The sequence below is a fragment of the Arvicola amphibius genome, chromosome 5, assembly GCF_903992535.2.
Source record: "Arvicola amphibius chromosome 5, mArvAmp1.2, whole genome shotgun sequence".
NCBI lineage: Eukaryota > Metazoa > Chordata > Mammalia > Rodentia > Cricetidae > Arvicola > Arvicola amphibius.
The window spans coordinates 50,675,452-50,696,917 of record NC_052051.1 but is presented as its reverse complement, the minus strand read 5'-3'; the positions used below and the strand labels follow the sequence as shown (position 1 = coordinate 50,696,917).

The 21,466-nt window shown below is 41.4% G+C and overlaps 1 protein-coding gene across 1 annotated transcript; it reads left to right on the top strand.

Annotated features, from left to right (window-relative positions):
- Nucleotides 1-1,114: 1,114 nt before the first annotated feature.
- On the top strand, nucleotides 1,115-21,302 carry Slc24a5 (solute carrier family 24 member 5). The gene is made up of 9 exons (XM_038331377.1): nucleotides 1,115-1,246; nucleotides 1,835-2,014; nucleotides 13,917-14,000; nucleotides 14,089-14,192; nucleotides 14,516-14,616; nucleotides 15,922-16,202; nucleotides 18,427-18,633; nucleotides 20,409-20,510; nucleotides 20,980-21,302. The coding sequence occupies exons 1-9, from the start codon at nucleotides 1,126-1,128 to the stop codon at nucleotides 21,300-21,302; spliced, it is 1,503 nt and encodes a 500-aa protein (XP_038187305.1). The 5' UTR covers nucleotides 1,115-1,125.
- Nucleotides 21,303-21,466: the final 164 nt, after the last annotated feature.

The following is a 21,466-nucleotide window of genomic DNA, read 5'->3' as shown; positions in this document are numbered from 1 at the left end:
TTTTCAGTTAATTTACTATTTGATAATTGCATACGTGTATATGGCACACTCTCACCACACCAATTTTATATGCAAAGCAAAGGAACCATGGCAGTTGCAAAGCTACAGGGTTTCTCTGTGACAGCTTTTATCTCAACCCAAGAAATCATGACAGACAGACAGTGACAGGATGACAGAACACTGACCACGCAAAAGAGACTGTCCTCAACAGGTTACATGCATTTGTGATGCAGTACTCACCCAGCCCAAACAGAGGCTTTACAGAGAGTGGAAAGGAGGAACAGAGGGGTTAATTACCTTGCCCTAGGTCACACAGCTCATAAACATTGCTAGAGTGAACTTGTGAGGTCTCCTCCAGGCCCTCTGCCGTCAGCCACAGGTTGTGCCCCTGCCACAGGTTTTCCAGGCTCTTGGCAAGCTGCAGGATGCATTTGAATGCTGGCTGCCTTGTCCAGTCAGCGTTTCATACAGCTCCTTCTGGCGAGAAGGCACAGCTGATCTATGATCAAACAGCATCCATCCTGTCTCCTTAATAGTTCATGGCGTGCGGGCTTCCCGCCATCCCCACCGCTGCTGCCTTCTTTCATGCCGCCCTCATTTCCCAGTTCAGCTGTTAGAGTCCCCTCCTCCTTGACCTTTCTGCCTCTAGTTCTAACTGTGGATGAAGATGAGCGATCCAAATAAAAACACAAAAGATGCCACGGTAGCCAAGAGGCACGCATATGCCAGCCCAGACAATTCCTAGAAGCAAGGGCTGGAGAGAAAGCGGGGGCAGCGTCAGGCAAAGCCCCAGATCCTCACAAGTCTAGAGGAAGTCAAAGGCAGAGTCAGTGTGAAGGCATTAAATATGATCCAGCCTGGGCACAGACGCAGGCTTTCGGGGCCTGCCCTCAGAGACCCAGCCTGGAAACAGCTGTAGACATTTGTCTGCCCCTCCCTAACTCCTCCAACCTCCTTGGGGCTTGGGTCTTCTGATCAGAGGAGCTGGGCTCCTGTGCTGGCCTCCTAAGCTGTGCCCCTCACCCCCCGGGCAGGCACTGGGCAGGAAGGCCACTCCTCACATGATTCAGCATAAGCCTCGGTTGCTCCCTTCCTGAGCCACACACTGCAAAGAGCACGCTGGAAATGCAGACAAAATGGGGCACAAGTTGGAGAAGAAGGGTCCTGCTGCTGGGGATCTGCTGGGTCTCCGCACAACTGCCTGTCCGGGGTGTCTCCCTACCCAAGCGCCTCCGAAGGGCCACAGGTAGGTAGACAGCGGGTTAGACACCCCGACCTCACATCTAAATATGAGAGGGGAATGCCCTCACTCCTGCTCTGTCTGTTCTGCTTCCTGGCTCTGCTCCGCTTCTTGACAAGCCAGTGTGTGCTCCCCAGTGTTCTGCGGTAGTTCACAGACCAGGGTGGACTGGGCTGCACGTTTATTTGTTGGAGAAATGATCAGAGTGTTCTCTCCTAGAAACTCTGCAGCAGGGGATAACTCTTTGGAGGTCTGAGGACAGCTTGGGCTCTGACACAGAAAATGACAGAGGCCAGTAGCCTGAAATATTTATTCATCGGGGCTCTGGTTTCTTCTTGGGGATGCAGGCAATTTCAGAAGAGCCGCTTAGAGGCAACACACAGAAGCACTCTTAACATTCTTTCCTTTAATTCTCCCTGACCAGCTTGTTTCATGAAATAATGTCTTTCGAGGACTATGGAAGGCTTATCATCATACTCATACTTCACATTTCCACCGATTTCTCCATATTCCAACCAAAAGCCCCACATTTGTCTTTGTGGATTTGAGATGTGTGACTCCAACATCTTGCGATCTTCTCCCTTTCCTTCGTAGAAAACAGCACGCAGTGCGCGACCTCTCCAGCATCGGAGTTTCCTGCAGGGTTCTTCACGAGGCAGGAGAGCACAGACGGGGGCATAGTAATCTACTTCCTCATTATCGTCTACATGCTCATGGCAGTGTCTATCGTCTGTGACAAGTACTTCTTGCCCTCCCTGGAAATCATCAGTGATGGTAAGGGGCTGGGACGCTCTCCTGTGACCTTCCAGAAGGGCTGTCACACAGATGGGGTGGAAACAGCTCAGTAACAGCTCTGTCCGTTTCAGCTGGCCGCAGAGCGCCAGTGTCTGTCCTGGGGTCCCATGTGGTTCATTCTGGGAGTGTAGGCAGGAGCGCAGCTTGCAGTTATTATTATGCATTGCTCACTTCCAGAAGCTTCCTGTCTGTCTTAGAACCTAGGTGGCTGTTAGAGAATTGGCCCCAAGAATGTGTCCTCAGTGTGCTCCTGGTACCCTGAATGCCTGGTACTCAGTTTCCTATGTCAAAACCTTCTTCGTTTTTATTCTGACTCACACAGAGATGTGACTCTCTGCTCCTTTGCTGGCATCCTGCCATTAAGAAAACTGATAAACCAATAAATAAATAAATCCTAAATTCCATGTAAAGTGATCTTAGCCATCAGAGAACAACAAATTTAGATATTAAGCATTAAGTGTTGATAGCTTCTAGAAACAAGATGAGATAGTCAGAGCCTCTGACACTGTAGATTTCCCAGAACTGAGCATAGGCTTTTGCGGGTGCATTCTTTCCTGAACAAGGGAAAGCAATGGTTATGCCATCTACACGGTCAGTGCCTGAAGTCTGTCTCAAGGTTGGCTAAATCATTAAGTATCTTCATCTCACAACAAAATCAAAGTTAAGAGCTGTGTCCTATTGTAAGACTACAGGGCACAGCATTCTCCCCAACTCCATCCCACACATGCACACACACACACACACACACACACACACACACACACACACAAACTGAGTGTCGATTCTCTTTTTCCCATCCTTCCATTCTCTACACATGCTGGAATGTTAGACTAATTATTTTCCCTTTTACATACACCAGCAGTATCTTTAAGAACTAAAACAGTACCTGTAACGGCAGAGGAATGAAGCCTCTACTTGTTCAAGAAGAGTAAGAAGCTTATCATAATGATTAATATTTAAGTAGATGAAAGTGAAGTTTTTTATATCAGTAGTATATTTCATGTTGATAATACATTATTACTTTAATATTAGATTATTTTAGTACATTACTTTCACTTAATGAAATGCAGTAAGCCAACCCACCTACATTTTCATCTCTTGAAGATTCCCAAGGATTTCTAGGCCCATCATTTTGCACGAGTATTTTCTGTCAGACTTGAGTACTGCTATTATGTGCCTATCCATCCATGCACCCGTCCATATATCTATCCTTCTATCCATCCATCCACCCACCCACCCATCCATCCACCCATCCATCCATCCATCCATCCATCCATCCATCCATCCATCCATCCAAGGGTCTTTACTTTTCCATATATATTCTTATATATTTTCTGGTAGAGATTTTCCCCTATTGCATATCTTCAAAACAATGATTTTCAATGCTAGCATGACAGTCCATGAGCCTATAAGCAATTTGAGAACCTAACATTAGATTTTACTTATTATAGTGTCAGTGAAATTTTATCATTTTAAGCTATTAATATCATAGGATTGCTTTAAATAATATTGTGTCCATATTGTATAAATTCTTAGCACAATTCTGATTCTTCTTTAATTAAAGGACAAAGCTATGCATATTCAAGCCTTGTGATAAATATTGCTATACATATTCCATGAAGGGTGTGTCAATTTGAACCTCCATAGCACACAGCAGTGTCCATTCCTGGAAATGAGTACAACTTTTTTTTGTTTGTTTTTAGGGACAGGGTTTCTCTATGTAGCTCTGGCTGTCCTGGAACTCACACTAGAGACCAGGTTGGCCTCAAACTCACAGAGATCTTCCTGCCTGCCTCCCTGAGGGCTGAGATTAAAGGCATGCACCAATACTACCCTGCAGCACTTTAAAAATATTTGTTAATTATGTTAAGCTAAAACTTCATGCTACAGAACTCGTAATTCTCCCATTTGTAAGACTGATTGTGTTTACTGAAAACCATAGCCTTACTTTTGCACTTTCTTGCCAGCATTTGGTTGGGGAGTGTTTATCTTGTTTTTCTTACTAACTTTTCCAGTTCAGAATTTTAAAAAAGTTTACACAGATATTAATACTAACATAATTTGTATACTTTTTCATAGTATTTCACTTCCTTTCAAGTTGTACGCATTCATAGCGTTGAAGTTGAGATATTTTAACATTAGGAAGCCTGCCTGACTTTCCTTTGGTCTTACATATGAAAAGATCTCTTTAACTGCGCCTCTTAAAGTTGCTGCTTCTGCTCACTTGTTTTTCTTCTGCATTTAGTCCTCTAGCCCAATCCCCGTCTTCGTAGACTACATCGTCTTACAAACTTGATCAAGTCTCACATACAAAGTATTTATGTATGTGTGTGTGTATGTATGTTTCCATAATCCTAACTGTAGTGATCTTTTCATTTTTATGTCAGCACTACACATTTAGTCAGAAAATGGGAAAAACTGAGAATGCCAAATATCATTCACACCTCCACTAAGAACTATAAAGTTCAATGACTCAGCTGAGTTGATGGAATAAATCTAGCAAGATTTCAGTTTATAAAAGTTGCCTGTAAGGGGCAAAATAGTAAAAAAAAAAAAAAAAAAAATTCCAGTCCTGCAGAAGACATAACTTACTGCATTGAAGTTAGATCATGCTCTCCACATATTCTCGGTGAAGTGACTTCCTCCATCTCTCATAACACGCCCACAACACCCCTTGCACAATCTTCGAAACTTCAGCAAATAGGCATTTCTCAAGAAAATCGGTGTTGTCCACACAGCACAGTAGCTATTAGGAACGTGTGACCGATGGATGCCCACATGACATGACACAGAGAGAAGACAGTCTTCCTCAGCTGTAGCATGTGACTCTGCTCTTTAGTATTAAAATGACCATCAACAACATGAGACAGAAATAGTGGTTGTCCAACCCATTTGTTAAAGTCTTACTTATCATTCCTCTTTCAAGGTCTGCTTTGAAATGTTGAGCAACCTAAGAAACAATCCCCACAGTTTGCTTCTATCCACAGGGACCTGACTTCCGGAGTCAGCAAGCCCTTCCTCCACACTTCTTGACAAGCACAGACTTGTCCACTTGCAATCATCTCATTAGCTAACGAGCAATAGCAACCCTCAGAGTCTCCCACGAATACTCCACATTCAACTGCTGCAGTCCCTTACTCGGATACCTGTCACGGCGCAATCATGGAAGCCCAAGCACAGCATGTAGTTGTATATGTGTGTGTATGCACACGTGTGTGTGTGTGTGTGTGTGTGTGTGTGTGTGCATGTGTGTATGGTTTCAGCTACATAAGTGTCTTACAAAATAGGGACTAATGCTGAGGAGGAAAGTGAAGCTAAGTACACAGCCAGGGCAAAGAGAGTCCCCCACCCCCACCCCGGTGTCCCACAACCCAAGCATGATGTCACATGCTACGTGCTATGATTTTCCACATCCTCTCTTGAGATTAGTTACCATCATATGGTTGTTTCAGAAGGCCAGTTCTATTTGAACAATTTCATAAGCAATTTTCCCAAGGGCACAGAAAATTTTAACAAAAAAAAAATGTATGAGACATTCACTGTAACTATGAAGCACACTACAAAAGCAAGAGTTGTTTTCTGAAATAGGTTTAGACTCTTAGAAACCTAGTGAGGGTTATAAATTAATTTTATAAACATTTTCCAAGATATCTAGGTTCTCAACCTAGCAAGATGCCTAAAGTACATATGGGATTACTGTACAATAGTATGGAGTTCAATGGTCACATATAACGTTGTAACTTCCTGTTGGCATGTATGCTGTAGCTCAAATAAGGCTGTGGTGAAGAACTGGTGGGCTCCTGTCCAGTCCAGTGCCATCATCCTAGTGTTCTCTGTCCTCTAATCCCCAGTGAGTTATTGGGTTAGCGCAGTCTTCAGTCAGGTGAAAGTGTAGGGGCCTCAAGACTAGACTCCGTGCAAAGGAAGGGTCAGAAGCCATGGGAAACAGAGCCTCTTCCTGACAATATGGCAAGACCCTAGTCAACAGGTGCTCTTGTTCATTCTGCCTAGCTATGGTGTGCTGGCAATTTCTCCTAGAGCTGCTACCACTAGAGGCTTCCAGGAAGGAGAGCCATAAAAGCCACACAGCCTCTTCCATAACCTTCAACCCTAGAAAAACATGTATTTATCTCCACTAGACAGCCGAAACAGCCTGCCGGTATCTTGGTTATGTGAAACCACCGCAAGAAAGTACGGCTGGCTCTATCCCTTCCTCTGATGCTGTCATCATCGCCCTCCTCCTCTGCCCATTCTGACATGGATTCCAATTCGGCATCTTCTCCCTCTCGTTTAGGTTGGTGTGTAAGGGGAATTACAGAAGATTCTCTGAACACAGAGGTCTACATTACTATACATGGAGAAGAGCTGTCCATGATGTTTTAACTGGAGAAAAGACCTGGCTTCTGTGAGGGAGAAGCAGAATGTAGATTCTGCAAAGGGAGGCAAAAGATCAGTTCAGCCTAGAGCCAAGGGAACTAGGTAGGACATGATGTTATAACCTCAAAGACTCTCCTCATCCCCACCAGTTGTGATCTCTAGACCTGGTCTTGGAGGAGGCTAAGGAGTGGGTGGGGGTGCAAGAGACAGCGAAGAGGTAAGGGACTCAAAATGACAAGGAGGAATGGGGCCTCGGTGGTATCTGGTCGTTAAGTAAGACTGGCTCAAGAAGCTATGTCAATGACTGTCATGCTTGGTTTGTGAAGTTAGTTACATTCACCTTACTTGCTTGGGGCTTTTTCCCCTCTATCTTTTCCTCCTATATGTACATGTGCTCCCTGAAAGGCCTATGACACTGCTGAGCATACAGGAGGGCTTGAGGGGGAGCCCTGGTGACCACATGTAGCGGTGGCATAATTCCTAGAGTAGAAATGGTTGGAAGCATCCAGCCTAAAGACAGACATGTCTGAGTCTAACTCCCAGCTGTGCAAGGTGCTAGCTCTTGGGCAAGATTTAACATCTGTCTGCCTCAAGTATGTCAGCTGGGAAACAGGTAATTATGGTTTAGTTCAAAGAACTCTGTCCTATGTACATGAGCGGTATCAATAAATGGAACAAAGGCAACAGCCACTGAGTGCTATCTCAGAATATACTTAGAAGGCTGTTAAGAGTCCTTTACCAAGGAAAAATCAAGGTATAGAAAGGAAATAAGTCAATAAAAATATGCTTAGAGCAAATACCAAATCTATGGTGCATCTATGACAGCCTGAAGCCCATCTTAGGGTAGAAAACGTCATACAGTCTCACAGGGCAAGATGCAAGCTTATAAAACCTTTATCTAACAACCTATGTGGCAACTTTACACTATAAGAGAGTTCCTTTGGGTTTTTTTCTTGAATATCATATTATTGTATTTTAGTAATCTTTGTTCAAAAAGCTATCTCTAAACATAAACATACATCTTTATAGTACACACATGAACACACAGCTCAACTAAGATTCCCTCTCCTGTCTACACCAGTGAGAAATGCATCTGTCGAAACAGAACACAGTATAAAAGCAGTATCCTCTTGCTGTATCACAGGCATCTCAGGCATACTGAATCGCTCTTGAGCCCCTTCCTTTACAGGTTAAAATATCTACATGGAAAGTAGAGTGGAGCTCTTTATAGTCACTTGCTTCAGCCCAAATTCCAGGGAGCTAGCTATAAAACCTTTGATTCAAATGTTACTCCAAGATGCTATTCAATTACAGCATCTAATCTCTCCACCATGCTAACACGTTCTAAGTGAAAATGATCTTCCTGTTTTAGAAAAACACTTAAAATATTTGCTTTTTGTTTTTTAAAAATTACTTTCACTACCTCTGCCTTGAATCAATGTTTGCCAATGTTTCTACACTATGTTTCAGAGATAGATGATTTTTTAAAAAGGTAAGTTTTAATTCCAGATAGAGCCGACTCTAACTGGTGAAGCTAGGATTTAGAAACTCCGAGTCTGACATTTGGATGGTCTACTGTTTGCGGGGATTATCTGGCTTTTAAGCCTCATGAAATTTACAGAGGCAAAGGCAGTCTCAAAGAACAAAGAGGCAGCATAGCGCCTCTTCCGCTTCCCTGCTGTGTGAGCTCAGATTCCTGAGAGCCTGGCGGAAGCTCCACTGGTGCTTCCCCCCACTCTGCCCTGAACTGTGATACTTGTGCACTGCATCTGCATCTATAGTAGGAGCTAAGTATTCTGTGTACTTCTAAAATGCCGGTGCATGAGCGGTCAGAAATGATAAAAATCGGGCTGTGTACTAATCGCTTTCTCAGTAAGTGGCCAAAAGGACCATTTCTTTGGCAGCAGAAAGATGTAGGTCCTATTCCATCTCTGACCTTGGGCAAGAGTAACCACAAGGTTCAGAGGACAGGTGAATGTACTGTAATGAGCAGCTAGTGGTTTAGGGGAAATCTCTTTTCAGAAGAATCAGACTTTTAAAAGCATTATAGATATATTTCAGAATTCACTTTGTTTACAATATGAGGCAATGAATATAAACTTTCACTGAGACATCTCTAAAGTCTCACATCAAATTATTTGGCAGCACCAAAATTTGGGTCTCCATTTTAGTTTTGTTCTTTTTACTACATGATATGGAAGCTTATTTCCAAAAACTATCACAAAATTTCCAACTGGGCATTACAGAAAAGAATACACTTAGGAGAAAATCTGGTGAATTTGAAAACCATCTCATTCCCACAATGCTGTACATTAGGTAAACAATATGTTGGCACCTGAACCTATGAAAAAAAAAAGGCTTCATTGGACATCTATATCTACTATATCTTGAAGTAAATGTGGTTGCTCTTTCAGAGAAAAAGAACAATAGCAATAGGGGGAAAACGGAACCATTTATCTTTAATAATAAACTACAGCCGAGGAAAATGTTACCCAAAGGTCAAGAAAGACAATGCCAATCTACTGTAAAGTTCAGAGGTATAAAGCACTTTACAAGACACTCTTACAGTACAACAGGGTTTGTACAAATACCCTTAAAGTTTCATTCAGCCACCTAGCAGAACCCTTCCTTTCATAACTATAATTAGAGCCCAGGGAATAGCAACAATGCCTTTTATGATCAGAAAAACTCCAGAAGGCCACTGCTTTACCCACTCTGATAGAGAACAATGTGTAATGAGGCAGTCTTCAGGCAGCAGTAAGGGAAGACCAGTCACTGAGCGTCTGCCATCACCGTAGGATGAGACGCTGTCATCACTCCAGGGTCTTCCTTCACTGCCTTTGGAAGGCAAAGCCTAAGAATTTGTAACATAAATTTTTAAGTTCTTGGAAATGGGCTAGAAAACTGTCAAGGGTTCTTGGCTCCCAATAACTAATTTTCTCCTACTTAAGAACAGAAGTGGGGGGGGGGGGCTAGGATGGGCTCAGTTGGTAGAGTGCTTGCCTCCCTTGCACAAAACCCTGCCTGCATTCAATCCCCAGCACTGCACAATCCAGGAGTATTGCCGTGACTATAGTCCAAGCATTTGGGAGGCAGAGGCAGGGAGATCAGAGGTTAAAGGCCATCTTTGGCGACACAGTGAATTCTAGGCCAACGTGGGATACTTGAGATCATTCCAAAAAGTATATGTATATGTGTGTGTGTATTCAAAAAAGCATCAAATAGAGATAGTTAATGGTACCAATAGCATGAAGCCATGGCAACTCTATTGCCCACATAGATCTGCACCTAATTCCCACATTTATAGTCTTTACAATTCACAAGACTAGACTTTGTTTCTTTATTCCCAGGTCCTGATTTGTTTGTTCAGATGTGCTGGGTATTAAAGCCAGGAACTCATGCATAGTAGGCAAATGCTGTTTCTTTGTAAAATATAAAGTCCCAAACTCACATCTGAGAGTTGACATTATGAATATGAAAGTAAGTTGAATACCATATTATAAAATAGTTCCTTCGGGGCTGGAGATATGGCTCAGTGGTTCAGAGCATTGCCTGCTCTTCCAAAGGTCCTGAGTTCAATTCCCAGCAACCACATGGTGGCTCACAACCATCTGAGATGAGGTCTGGTGCCCTCTTCTGACCTGCAGACATACACAGACAGAATATTGTATACATAATAAATAAATATTTAAAAAAAACCAAATAGTTCCTTCATTTCTAAAATGAAATATTGAATTATAGAGCAATTTGCTTTGCCTTTTTGTTGAAGTTTAAGATTCTACAGCAAGTTAGTAATATATTTATATGTGTGTGTGTGTGTGTGTGTGTGTGTGTGTGGTGTGGGAGGTTCTTCTGTCTATGTGTTGCTTTTATTGGTTAATAAATAATTGGTTAATAAATTTATTGGTTAATTTGAGCCTATGGCAGGGAAGAAAAGAACTAGGCGGGGAAAGCTAGGCTGTGTGCTGGGAGAAAGAAGGGCGGAGTGAGAGAGACATCATGTAGCCCCGTCAAAGACGGACGTCGGAACTTTAGCCAGTAAGCCACAGCCACGTGGCCATACACAGATTAATAAAAATGGGTTAAATTAATATGTAAGAGCTAGCCAATAAGAAGCTAGAGCCAAAGGGCCATGCAGTGATTTAATGAATAGTTTTTGTGTTATTTCGGGGCTAAGTGGCCAGGAACCAAGTCACTGTCTCCTTCAACATGTGTGTACATCTATATATGTACATATTGGTACACATTAAGACAAACAAGCATAAGTCAGGATCCCTGGGGGTTTGGCCCTGGGAAATCTCCAAGAACACCGAATTCCGAGGACACTCAGGTCCAGCATATAAAATTGTCTATTTTGTGTGCATGGTATTCAGCACTCTCCTGTGTATTTCATATAATTTCTAAATTATTCATAACTAATACAATATGCATAGTGTGCAAATAGCTCTACACTGTATTGTTCAGGGGAAAATAAGTGTCTTCTCCATATTCAGAAGGAAGGTAATTTTTTTCTTTGAATATTTTTGATGCATGGGTGGTTGAATCTGAGGCTATGAAACCTGTGGGAACAGGGATAAGTATGTATGTAAGTCCCCTATGTAGGCCACTCTTAAGCATTAAGAAACATTATGAAAGCCCACAAGTCACTACTTTTTTCTCCCTTCATTGTTTGCTAAAGTCAAATGTTTAAGTGACACAAACACAAATAGAAATAGATGAGGCCTGGAATTGTCTCCTTCCAACTGTTCTCAACCCTGTTCACAATTAAGTTATAAGGTGGCAGAAGACTCAGAGGAACTGTTTAGAGCCTCACAACAAATAGTTCCAAAGGATAAAAATGGTGGCTGGGGCCTTTCCACTTTGTCTGTTTTGGAAGAAAAGCCAAAGTCCTTAGTTTTTAGGGTCCACAAGGCAATACACAATGTACCTTCTTACTACCTATAGTTCTCCCTTGGTGCTTCATTCCAGACCTGGGTCTGTTTCAAATATACAGACAGGCTGTATAGATGCTGCCTCATGATACTGTAGCCACTTAACCTGCCTATAATACCCTTACCCACATGAGTGGGCTAAGAAACCTTCATTTCGAAGCCTCTCTTCCAAAGTTACTTTTCATTCCATGACATTTTAGATCTCTATTTTCATTCCTTGCTGCTTCCATATTTTGTCTGTCCCTTCCCCTCCAAACACAAACACACACTATAAAGCTACGAAAGCGGGAGCTTTTGTCCGTTCACTGTCGTGTTCCGGCACACAAGCATCTGGCATAGTTGGTATTGGTACTCAGCAGTGAAAGTCAGGTGATTATAGCTGTCTAACAAACTGCCTCCAAAACTAGTAGTTAAAATGAAGAAGCACCATTTTTATTGTCCTTCATAGTGTGGGGGGCCGTGCTGAGCTCAGCTAGCTGGTTACTGCTTAGGGTCCCTACTGCAGTTATAGTGTGAGGATTGATAGGGAATCATTGAAGCCTTGCTCTACCACATGCCTGGTACCTAAGTCTGGAAGACTCAAAACCTGGAGGAAGAGAAAGCAAGGGTATTAGCAGTTTGTCTGTCTTTCAATATGAGTTCATGAGGTCTCACCTCGATGGAGGTTTCAAGATACTTATGTGTCTAGGGCACTACAAAACAAATGTGCCAAGACTGGGACATGTGGCTGGGGACGGTATGCTTAGCACACAGGCTTGAAGGAGTTCAGATCCCCAGGATCCAACCAAGCCAGGAGCCAGGTGGATCCCTGAGGCTTCCTGAGCATCCAGTCTAGCCAATGAGCTGCAGGTTCCGTGGGACTGACTCAGAGAGGACACTTGAGGAAATTCTACCATCTTAGTGTCCTGGCCTTGAAAACATTACTATTCTGCATGGCCCCATTAGTCAAAACAGTCACAAAGACTCATCTGTGTTCACATACTAGCCAGGTGCTCTTACTGCCGAACCATATGCTAGTTCCCATTTTTAATGAGACAGAAAAGTTATTAGAAAGGATGTGGAATAGAAATATTGTTTTGAGTTTTAGAAAATTCAATCTGCTACACTGCAAACAAGGTATTTCTAAGGCCAAATATCAATGTTGCAACAGAAAATAAATGTGGACTTAAGAGCAGTCTTCATAGGCAAGCCTAGGGAAACACTGTTAGCGGCAGCACATAGGCAAGTGTAGGGAAACTGTTATCCACAGCAGACTGATCCAAGTACACCAGAGTATGAGAACCAAAAATCTAATCACAAAGCAGCAGGAACAGTCAAAGGAGTTACCATTAAGGAGAGACTGCCATCAAGTCTTAGAAATTGGAATTCTAGTGGCTGGTGATGGTATACTTAGCACACAAGCTTGAGTTTAAATCCCCAGGATCAAACAAAAAGCCAGGAGTGTTATAGCTTAACTGTAATCCCAACACTGGGGATGCAAAAACAGGAGGATCCCTGAAGCTTCCTGAGCCTCGCAATGAGCTGCAGGTTCAGTGAGACTCTCTCAGTTTAAGGAAAGACACCTGAAAGGGACATTGGCCTTCACATGCATTCATAAGCATGTACACACACAGGTACTTGCCCGCACACCCGAGTCCCAGTTGAAGTATTTACCATCTAGCATACCTACCTCCACGGGCAAACATTACCAGTGCTAGAAATTTCTGAAAGAAAAGGCTGTTTCTTCAACACAGCTTTCTTTCCCTCCTTAAATAGGTCTCTCAGCTATAATACTGAAAGAGTTACACAAGACTTCCCAACATCAATTACATGAACAGATTTGCAGGCCAGGCCTGGAAGATACCCACAAACTATTCAAATAGCACAGTACTTTCTCATGCTTTTGTGTATTTTCTGTAATGCTAGACTGAGCTTTTAGTTTATTGACTCCTTATTTTCCATTAGATAGTGTAAGTATATAAAAGAACTCAATCCAAACTCATTGTAGATCTTAAGAACTTTTCTTCTTCCAAGTTAGAAATCTATTTTTCAAAGAAGCTGTTTTGCAGCTCACCTATAGCTGGAAGCCATCAACTCTGAACTGGCTAATAGCCCCAACTTTTCTGTCTCCTTTTTACATTTATTTGTTTGGAAATAGAAGCATGCTGTCACACGTATTTAGGTCAGAGGACACCATTTTGCAGTCAGTTATCTCCTGCTATGTGGGTTCTGGGAATAGAATTCAGGCTATCAGGGTTAGTGGCAAACGCCCTTACCCCGAGACATCTCTGGTCCTTTCATGTTTATTTTTTTGTGTATGTGCGTATATGCACACACGTCATGGTGCAACCGGGAATTGAACTCAGGTTGCCTCATGGCAAACATCTTCATCCACTGAGCCATCTCACCTGCCTTCTTTCATGAATTCGTAAGAAAACAAGATTCCTCCATTTTCTAACCCCAAATGTTTCCCATTCCAGCTTTGGTCAGTACTGGTGTAGTGTTAAAGGCATGATTTCTGACCACTTTATGCAGCTTTGTTGTATCCTTCTTGTCATTCTGTCAGCCAAAGTAATCATTTTCTTTGTCTTTAGCCCTTGGACTGTCACAGGACGTTGCAGGTGCAACTTTCATGGCAGCAGGTAGCTCCGCCCCGGAACTAGTTACCGCGTTCTTGGGTAAATATTCCTTTGACTCGCTGCTTATTTGGTGTGATTTTAGTTTCTTCAAATCAGCTTTAACTTAGCTCCTAATACCTGCTCCTAGGTGTTTTTATCACAAAGGGAGACATTGGTATCAGCACCATTCTTGGATCTGCAATTTACAATCTGCTTGGCATCTGTGCTGCCTGTGGCTTGCTATCCAACATGGTAAGAAATCTATTCGGTAAGATGCATTGTCTTGACAGATTCTAAAATTAAACTGCCCGGATGAACAATATAACACTGGAAATGCGTTCAATCAAAATAATAACCAGGAGAAAAACATTTATTCAATTTATTTAACCCACAAATACCTTTTATTAATCAAATTTATAAAGTCAGTACAGGTTTAGAACAATCTTAAATTTTTTACTCTATATAATATGTAAAACATAACAATATTTTCCCACAAATATACAAGCATTTTGTTACTCTACTAAGCACTGTTCTTGGATGACTTACGCTGTAATGCAGACACCACCGTTTTCCAGGTTTCAACGCTCTCATGTTGGCCCCTGTTCCGAGACAGCGCAGTGTACGCGGTCAGTGTTGGGGCAGTTTTCGGCATAATATTTGACAACCGAGTTTACTGGTAAGCTTCAAGTAACTCACTCTAATGTAAAACAATTACAGAGAGAATGCTTCAAGCCTGATGGCTTAGTAGGATAGTTTTTCAAAAATGTTACTTCAACTCACTTCTCATTTCAGCAGCTACTCCAGTCATGGCTTCTTCCTTCTCGGGTGTCACGTCCTCCCCGTCATGAGCCGCTTCCCTCTCCTAGCACTGAAGACAGCACTCTCTCTTAGCATGCCCCCCTCCCCCCCCACAACTTTGCTTGCTGTCACTCTTACACTACGCTGTGGCTTGCCTGGCCTTCACGTGCTCAGAGCCATAAAAGCTTGGAGAACAAGTAGAAGCCCCTTCATTTCTACAATTTTTCCCATCCTCCCAGAACAGAAGAACCGCAGCCTTGGCTAACAACCAAGAATGTTACATGCCATTACTAAAAAACTGTTGCTTTCCAAAAATCTCTCCACACCCAGCTGGCCCAAGAAAATGAAAAAAAGCAAGTGACTCAGTGAGCAAACATAAACTTCCCAAATAGGCCCAAGCAATGATCCAATGGTCAACCTTCCTAACGCTGCAACCCTGTAACATAGTTCATGTTGTGGTGATCCTCAACCATAAAATTATTTGTTATTACTTTGTAGCTGTGATTTTGCTACTGTTATGAATCACAATGTAAGTACCTGATAAGCAGGTTGTCTTAGGAGACCCCTGTGATAGGGTTATTCGACACCAAAAGGTTTCGACCCACTGTCCTAGGTGCTTATCACTATGCTGGGCACCACAATAAAGAAACATAACACACATGGCCACCCATGTATGTGTCCAGAGGGTATCCAAACAGGGAGAAAATCAAGATAAATAAAAAGCCAGGCTGCTAGTACAGCACAGACCCTGGGATTCAGCTGTAATCTATAAGCGACAGGGACCATGAAACATATTTTGAATACTTCACACCAAATTACTACATACTAAAATATAAGTGTATTCTTTTCTAATTATTAAATATCTAGGGAAGGTATTAAGTGTGCCAATGAAGAAATGTTGAAAAATGTTCAAAAATTTAGTTTTAGTTCAAAAAAAAATCTCTATTTTCAAAGGCATTTAAAAAAAAAGGAATCTGTAAAGATAGACAATGGATCTTATAATCCTTTTTTTAAAAAAAGAAAGTGCCAGGCTTTTAACAATGAGTTTGTATAAACAAGGCTAGGCAAATAAAAGTGTTTCAGAATGGTTCCTTGATTTTTTTTTAATGCTGTTTTTGTTAGAAAATACTGTTTAAAATTATTCTAGATTGGTTTCAATCACACACAAACTTCTCATTTATAGGTACGAAGGAGCGCTGTTGCTGCTGATTTATGGGCTCTATGTTTTGCTGCTGTGTTTTGACACTAAGATCAGCCGATGTGTCATGAGGAAATGCAGTCCTTGCTGTCCCTGCCTTGCCAGAACTATGGAGAGAAGTGAACAACAGACCCTGCTGGGATGGGAAGACGAGAGCCAATTCTTCACTCGTCGCCAATCAAGGACAGACAGTGGAATATTTCAGGAAGATTCTGGTTACTCCCAACTTTCTCTAAGTTTACATGGTCTTAGTCATGCTTCTGAAGGTAATGACAACATCTGGCCCACCCAGCCACTAGAAAAAGTTCTCATTTCAAGTTAGTAATTAGCACATGCTTATGAAACACACTCTGGAGTCAAAGATAATGAAGTGTAAATCCTGGTCTTTTAAGAGCTTCCAATAAACATTTTTACAATCAGCTAAAAGAGTGGGGGAAGGGGAGTACACACAGATGTGGAGGACAGAAGTCAGTACAGTACCGGATGCTGCACCTCAATCTTTCTCTACCTCATTGAGACCAGTCTTTCACTGAGCTTGGAGCGCACTCATTAGGCTAGACCAGCTGCCAACGAGTTCTAGAAATCTGTCTGTCTCTGCCTTCAGAGCACTGGGATTACACAGATGGGCTTCCATGCTTTTAACATGGGTGATGGGAAGCTAAACTCCATATGCCTAATGCCCCAAACACTTTTACCTACTGAGTCACCTCCCCAGATCCAAAATCAGCTAAAATTTCAAAGTTTAAGTACCATAAAAAATAAACTGTTACTACTATGGTCCATACCTTAGGCAGTGAATAAACTTAGATAACACATGGAGAAAAGAGCATTTGAACTGGGTCTTGTAGGATAGAAAAGGTTTTAACTCAAGAATCTGATATTGTAGTCAGGAAGCAACAACTGGCACCTTTACTGCCCAGATGATCCAGGGATGTGAGCACACTCTATGGACTGAGGTCAGTGGACACTGAAAGACTTGCTTGAACGTGGGCATAGACAGAGCTAAGGCAACACATGCACAACGAGGAAGCACAGGAACGGGTTGAGAGGAGGGAAGCACAGCAAGGCAGGTTATGAGGAGGGAAGTCACAGAGCTGCACACAGTATTCACAGGGGACTGAACTGAAATGATAGGACATGAACCACACAGAGAAGGCAGTGGGGACAAAGCAAACCCAGGCGAGACCATGGAGAAGCATCACCCAACATCAGCAGCAAAAAAGAGGACCTGGCAGAAGCAGGAGAAGCAGGAGAAGATATAAGGCTAGGACGTGCATCTTCACTGAGAGAAATGAGACCATCTCTGTAACAACCGACAGTTGAGGAAAAGGGAATGGTTGGGATGAGCAGAAAGAAAAACAGCAGATGAAACTGAAACGTGTGGAGCGGAAGTTAAACATGAGCTTGGTATGTTCACTATGACAATGACATCCTGACCAGAAAACTTTATAAAAGCAATTCCAATTTCAGTTAAGTGATTAGGAAGGAAGCTTCTAGTTTATCACTTAAAAAAAAAAATGACACATGGCTTTTTTCATCCTTACAAAATATACTTTGCAATCTTTAAGGAAGAAGAGATTTATAACAACAACAAAACCTCAAAAGCACCAGTCAAACTGTTCATGCTAAAATTGTATCTAAATTCATGGTGCATTGTTTGTGTGATTTGACCCAGTTTTTGCGTAAGTACTATATAAATTAGTCCACAGCATGGTCCCACTTTTATCCATTCTTTTCATCCTGTCCCCTGAGCACACACTCTGGAACTATACCAGGAGACTACTACGCCCAACTTTCTCTAGATTCCTTCTAGCAACTGTGAAGCATGAATTTAGTAAATGATAAGATACAATGAGAAATACAGGGAACATTCCCTAAGCATGTACTAATATATAAAAAACCATAAGCCCCATCAATTTTGGAAAAGGGAGGGGGTGAAACAGCTGGAGGCAGGTTAATCCTAACGATGCACATAGCAGTGAGGAGTCTTAACTCTTACTCTGTAAACAATGTCACAGAACATTCAGCACACAGTTCAAGACATATGAGTCAAGCCCTCGGTGAAGAAGAAGTTGAGCATCACAGCTTATGTTGTCTGCGTAGTTCAATTAAGCTTCTTTTGACCAGCAATAACAGTAATGAAGTATTCAAATGTTCTAGGATCCGTGGTTCTAACCTTCCTAATGTTGCAACCCCTTAATCCTCACTGTTGTGGTGACCCTTAAACATTTTGTTGCTACTTCATAGCGATAACTTTGCTACTATTATGAATCATAAATAACTGTGCTTTCCAATGGTCCTAGGCAAACCCTATGAAAAGTCGTTCATCCTCCAAAGGGGTCAAAACCCACAGGTTGAGAACCACTGTTGTAGACAGTCTTTCAAAAACGTATACAGTGAAATTATTTCAACACAGCCTCTAAATGGGCCTTTCTAACATAACTGTTCATTGAGAAAACTCAAAATTGTTTAATTTTTTTTCCACAACAGATCCACCAAGTGTTTTCAGCATGCCTGAAGCAGACTTGAAAAGAATTTTTTGGGTACTCTCTCTTCCTATTATTACATTACTTTTTCTGACAACACCAGATTGCAGAAGAAAGTTTTGGAAAAATTACTTTGTGATAACCTTTTTCATGTCTGCACTATGGATATCTGCATTCACATACATCCTGGTTTGGATGGTCACAGTAACAGGTATGTATTTTAAGTATAACAGCACAACAAGAAAATTACTTCATGTAAGAAGAAACTGCAAATATTCATTTAAAGTAATCTAGGGAGCATACATCTTTTCAGCAAGACTAAAACCTGGTGTTGTTTTACAAAAGATAAAAGTTTAATATCACAACCCAACAAGTTCATTCAGGTTTTGTGAGTTACATACCAAGGGCATTTCCCACTATTACACAGTCTAGAGTATAATTCATGGGCTATCTTTATAATTACACAGGGTTCATAAGAACTCTTCATACTGAATTCTAGATTCACGTGGAAAACAAAGAAAGAAACTAACTGGGTTTGGGGTAAGAGGTAGGTGCTTGCTATTTAACTAGATGGTATTTTGTTTTACAATATGGCAATGGCAATACAATGCAGATGACTGAGTATAAAAGTCTTGTTTTAGGTTTCTAGTATCTACGCAAATAAGTTTTAATGCTTAGCCATATGTTTTGCTCCCCCCCCATGAAATACTGATTATAAATAGAAAAGAAAATGAGGGTCTTTCTCTCAAAAAGATTAAGCTGAACTAATTTACATTAGAAATGAACAATCTCCTTCTGCCATGCCTAAGTTACCCAATCTGTTTGTAGCAATGAAACTCACTGACCAGAGTTGAACCCAGTCATCTACTCATGTGTATAGACTGCTGGTTTACACTGGTGGGACTAAAGAATTACAACAGAAACCACAAGGACTGCGAAGTTGAAATAATTACTACCTGGCCCCTTCTCCAAACTGTCTGACTCTGACTTCTCCCAGATAACTTTCTTATAACTGTATACTAACAAACAAAAACAGAATAGTTTTCTTTTTGTGAAATGATAAGAATGTCCAGGTAGCTTGCATATTCACTGTATTCAAGAATATTTGACAATCAGGCCGGGTGGTGGTGGCGCACGCCTTTAATCCCAGCACTCGGGAGGCAGAGGCAGGCGGATCTCTGTGAGTTCGAGACCAGCCTGGTCTACAAGAGCTAGCTCCAGGACAGGCTCTAAAGCCGCAGAGAAACCCTGTCTCGAAAAAACAAAAACAAAAACAACAAAAAAAAAAAGAATATTTGACAATAGGAAGAGAGGAGAATCAAACAAGATCACAGATGAGTAACTAAGATGAAAAACAACACTCCACTTACTTCTAACCATGTTTTCAATTACAACATTAAGAGAAAAGTTACCTGCCCTCTGGTTTTATTTCTCAGAATGAACTGTTTCACACAAGCATTAAGAGATTGGGGACATGTGAAGACTCAGGCGGGAAAGGAGGTCCCTGTCTACCTCAGAGTCCCTGACACAAACAAACAAAGACCCAGTAAATGAAGTAGCACTTTCAAAGTCCTCACTTCAATCCAGTAATGGATGAAATAGGGGTGAGACACTCAACTGTCAAGTACTCTAAGAAACCTCAAGCAAAGAGAAAATAAGTAAAAGATCAGTTTCACCATACAGCAACAAACAGTGACACCCATAGCTTCCCCCAGATACCAAATATGAGGATTTTCTCATTGAAAGAATTTTGGTTGTTTGGTATCTTCTGATATCTGTCATTAAAAATGTGTGCTGCTCTGGTTACCCAAACTATCAACCTGTTTCAAATACTTTGCCATCTAGAAGCTACACAAACATATATTGGGTAAAAATCTAAACATACCTAAATATTTTTCCTGAATAGGGAAGCATTCAAGCTGTCTTCAAAAACTGGTTCATATGAGATTTATGATTTGTAACCTGTAGTCTCTGTGCCTATTACAGGGGAAATACTAGGAATCCCAGACACAGTAATGGGCCTTACTTTATTGGCAGCAGGTACAAGCATACCAGACACAGTCGCAAGTGTGTTAGTTGCAAGAAAAGGTAAGACTGGAGGTCTCCCAGACGCACTGGCTGGCCTTTAAGTTTGATTACCACAAGGCAAGTGAAAGTAAATAACACTTCCTCAGTAGCATACTTTGAAGAAAAAAGAACTGACTCACGGGAAGCATTTAGTTTTTAACAGCAGGTTAGTTCCAACGACCCAGTCCCCCAAAGACTGCTCACCTAAAATGTGCATTAGATGGTAATTCACTGTCAAATGAGAATGAAAAGCAACAAATAAGCTGCATACCTTATTAAAAATGGTTTAATAAATAAAGGTAATTATTAAATAAATGTTAAAACTTTAAATACTAACTCAAGGAAATACAAATTCAGTAAGAGTCTTGCTCTAACAATAACAGTTTTCTAAAACTAACCAACAAAAAGTATCCAGTGTTTGTCTTATGAAGATTATTAATAAAATATAGTATCGGTGTGCACATTTTAACAACATGCTGCTCTTTTGCAGGTAAAGGAGACATGGCTATATCTAACATCGTGGGATCCAATGTGTTTGATATGCTATGCCTAGGTCTTCCCTGGTTTATTAAGACTGTATTTACGAATGCATCTGCTCCTGTAGAGGTGAACAGCAAGGGACTCACTTATGTGACCATCTCTCTCAACATTTCCATTATTTTTTTGTTCTTAGCAGTTCATTTTAATGGCTGGAAACTAGACCGAAAGTTGGGGGTGGTCTGCCTAATGTTATACTTAGGACTTGCTACCTTATCAGTTCTATATGAACTTGGAATTATTGGAAGTAACAGAATAAGGGGCTGTGGAGATTGATATTTATAATAGTGTTATGTGGGAAAGGTGGAAGTGGTAGAGGGGCAAAAAAAAAAAAAAAAAGAAAAAACAAAAACAAAAACCCCATGTCTTCATTTAGGTCAAATAAAAAACACTCTTGACTTTATAGTGTAACCCTTAACTATTATTCTTTATAGGCAGAG

Excerpts from the sequence above, each read along its gene's own strand:
- Slc24a5 (XM_038331377.1), top strand. The coding sequence starts at position 1,126 with ATGCAGACAAAATGGGGCACAAGTTGGAGAAGAAGGGTCCTGCTGCTG. Across the intron at positions 14,193-14,515 it reads GTGGCTTGCTATCCAACATG|GTTTCAACGCTCTCATGTTG; the intron begins GTAAGAAATCTA and ends ACCGTTTTCCAG. Across the intron at positions 14,617-15,921 it reads TTTGACAACCGAGTTTACTG|GTACGAAGGAGCGCTGTTGC; the intron begins GTAAGCTTCAAG and ends TCTCATTTATAG.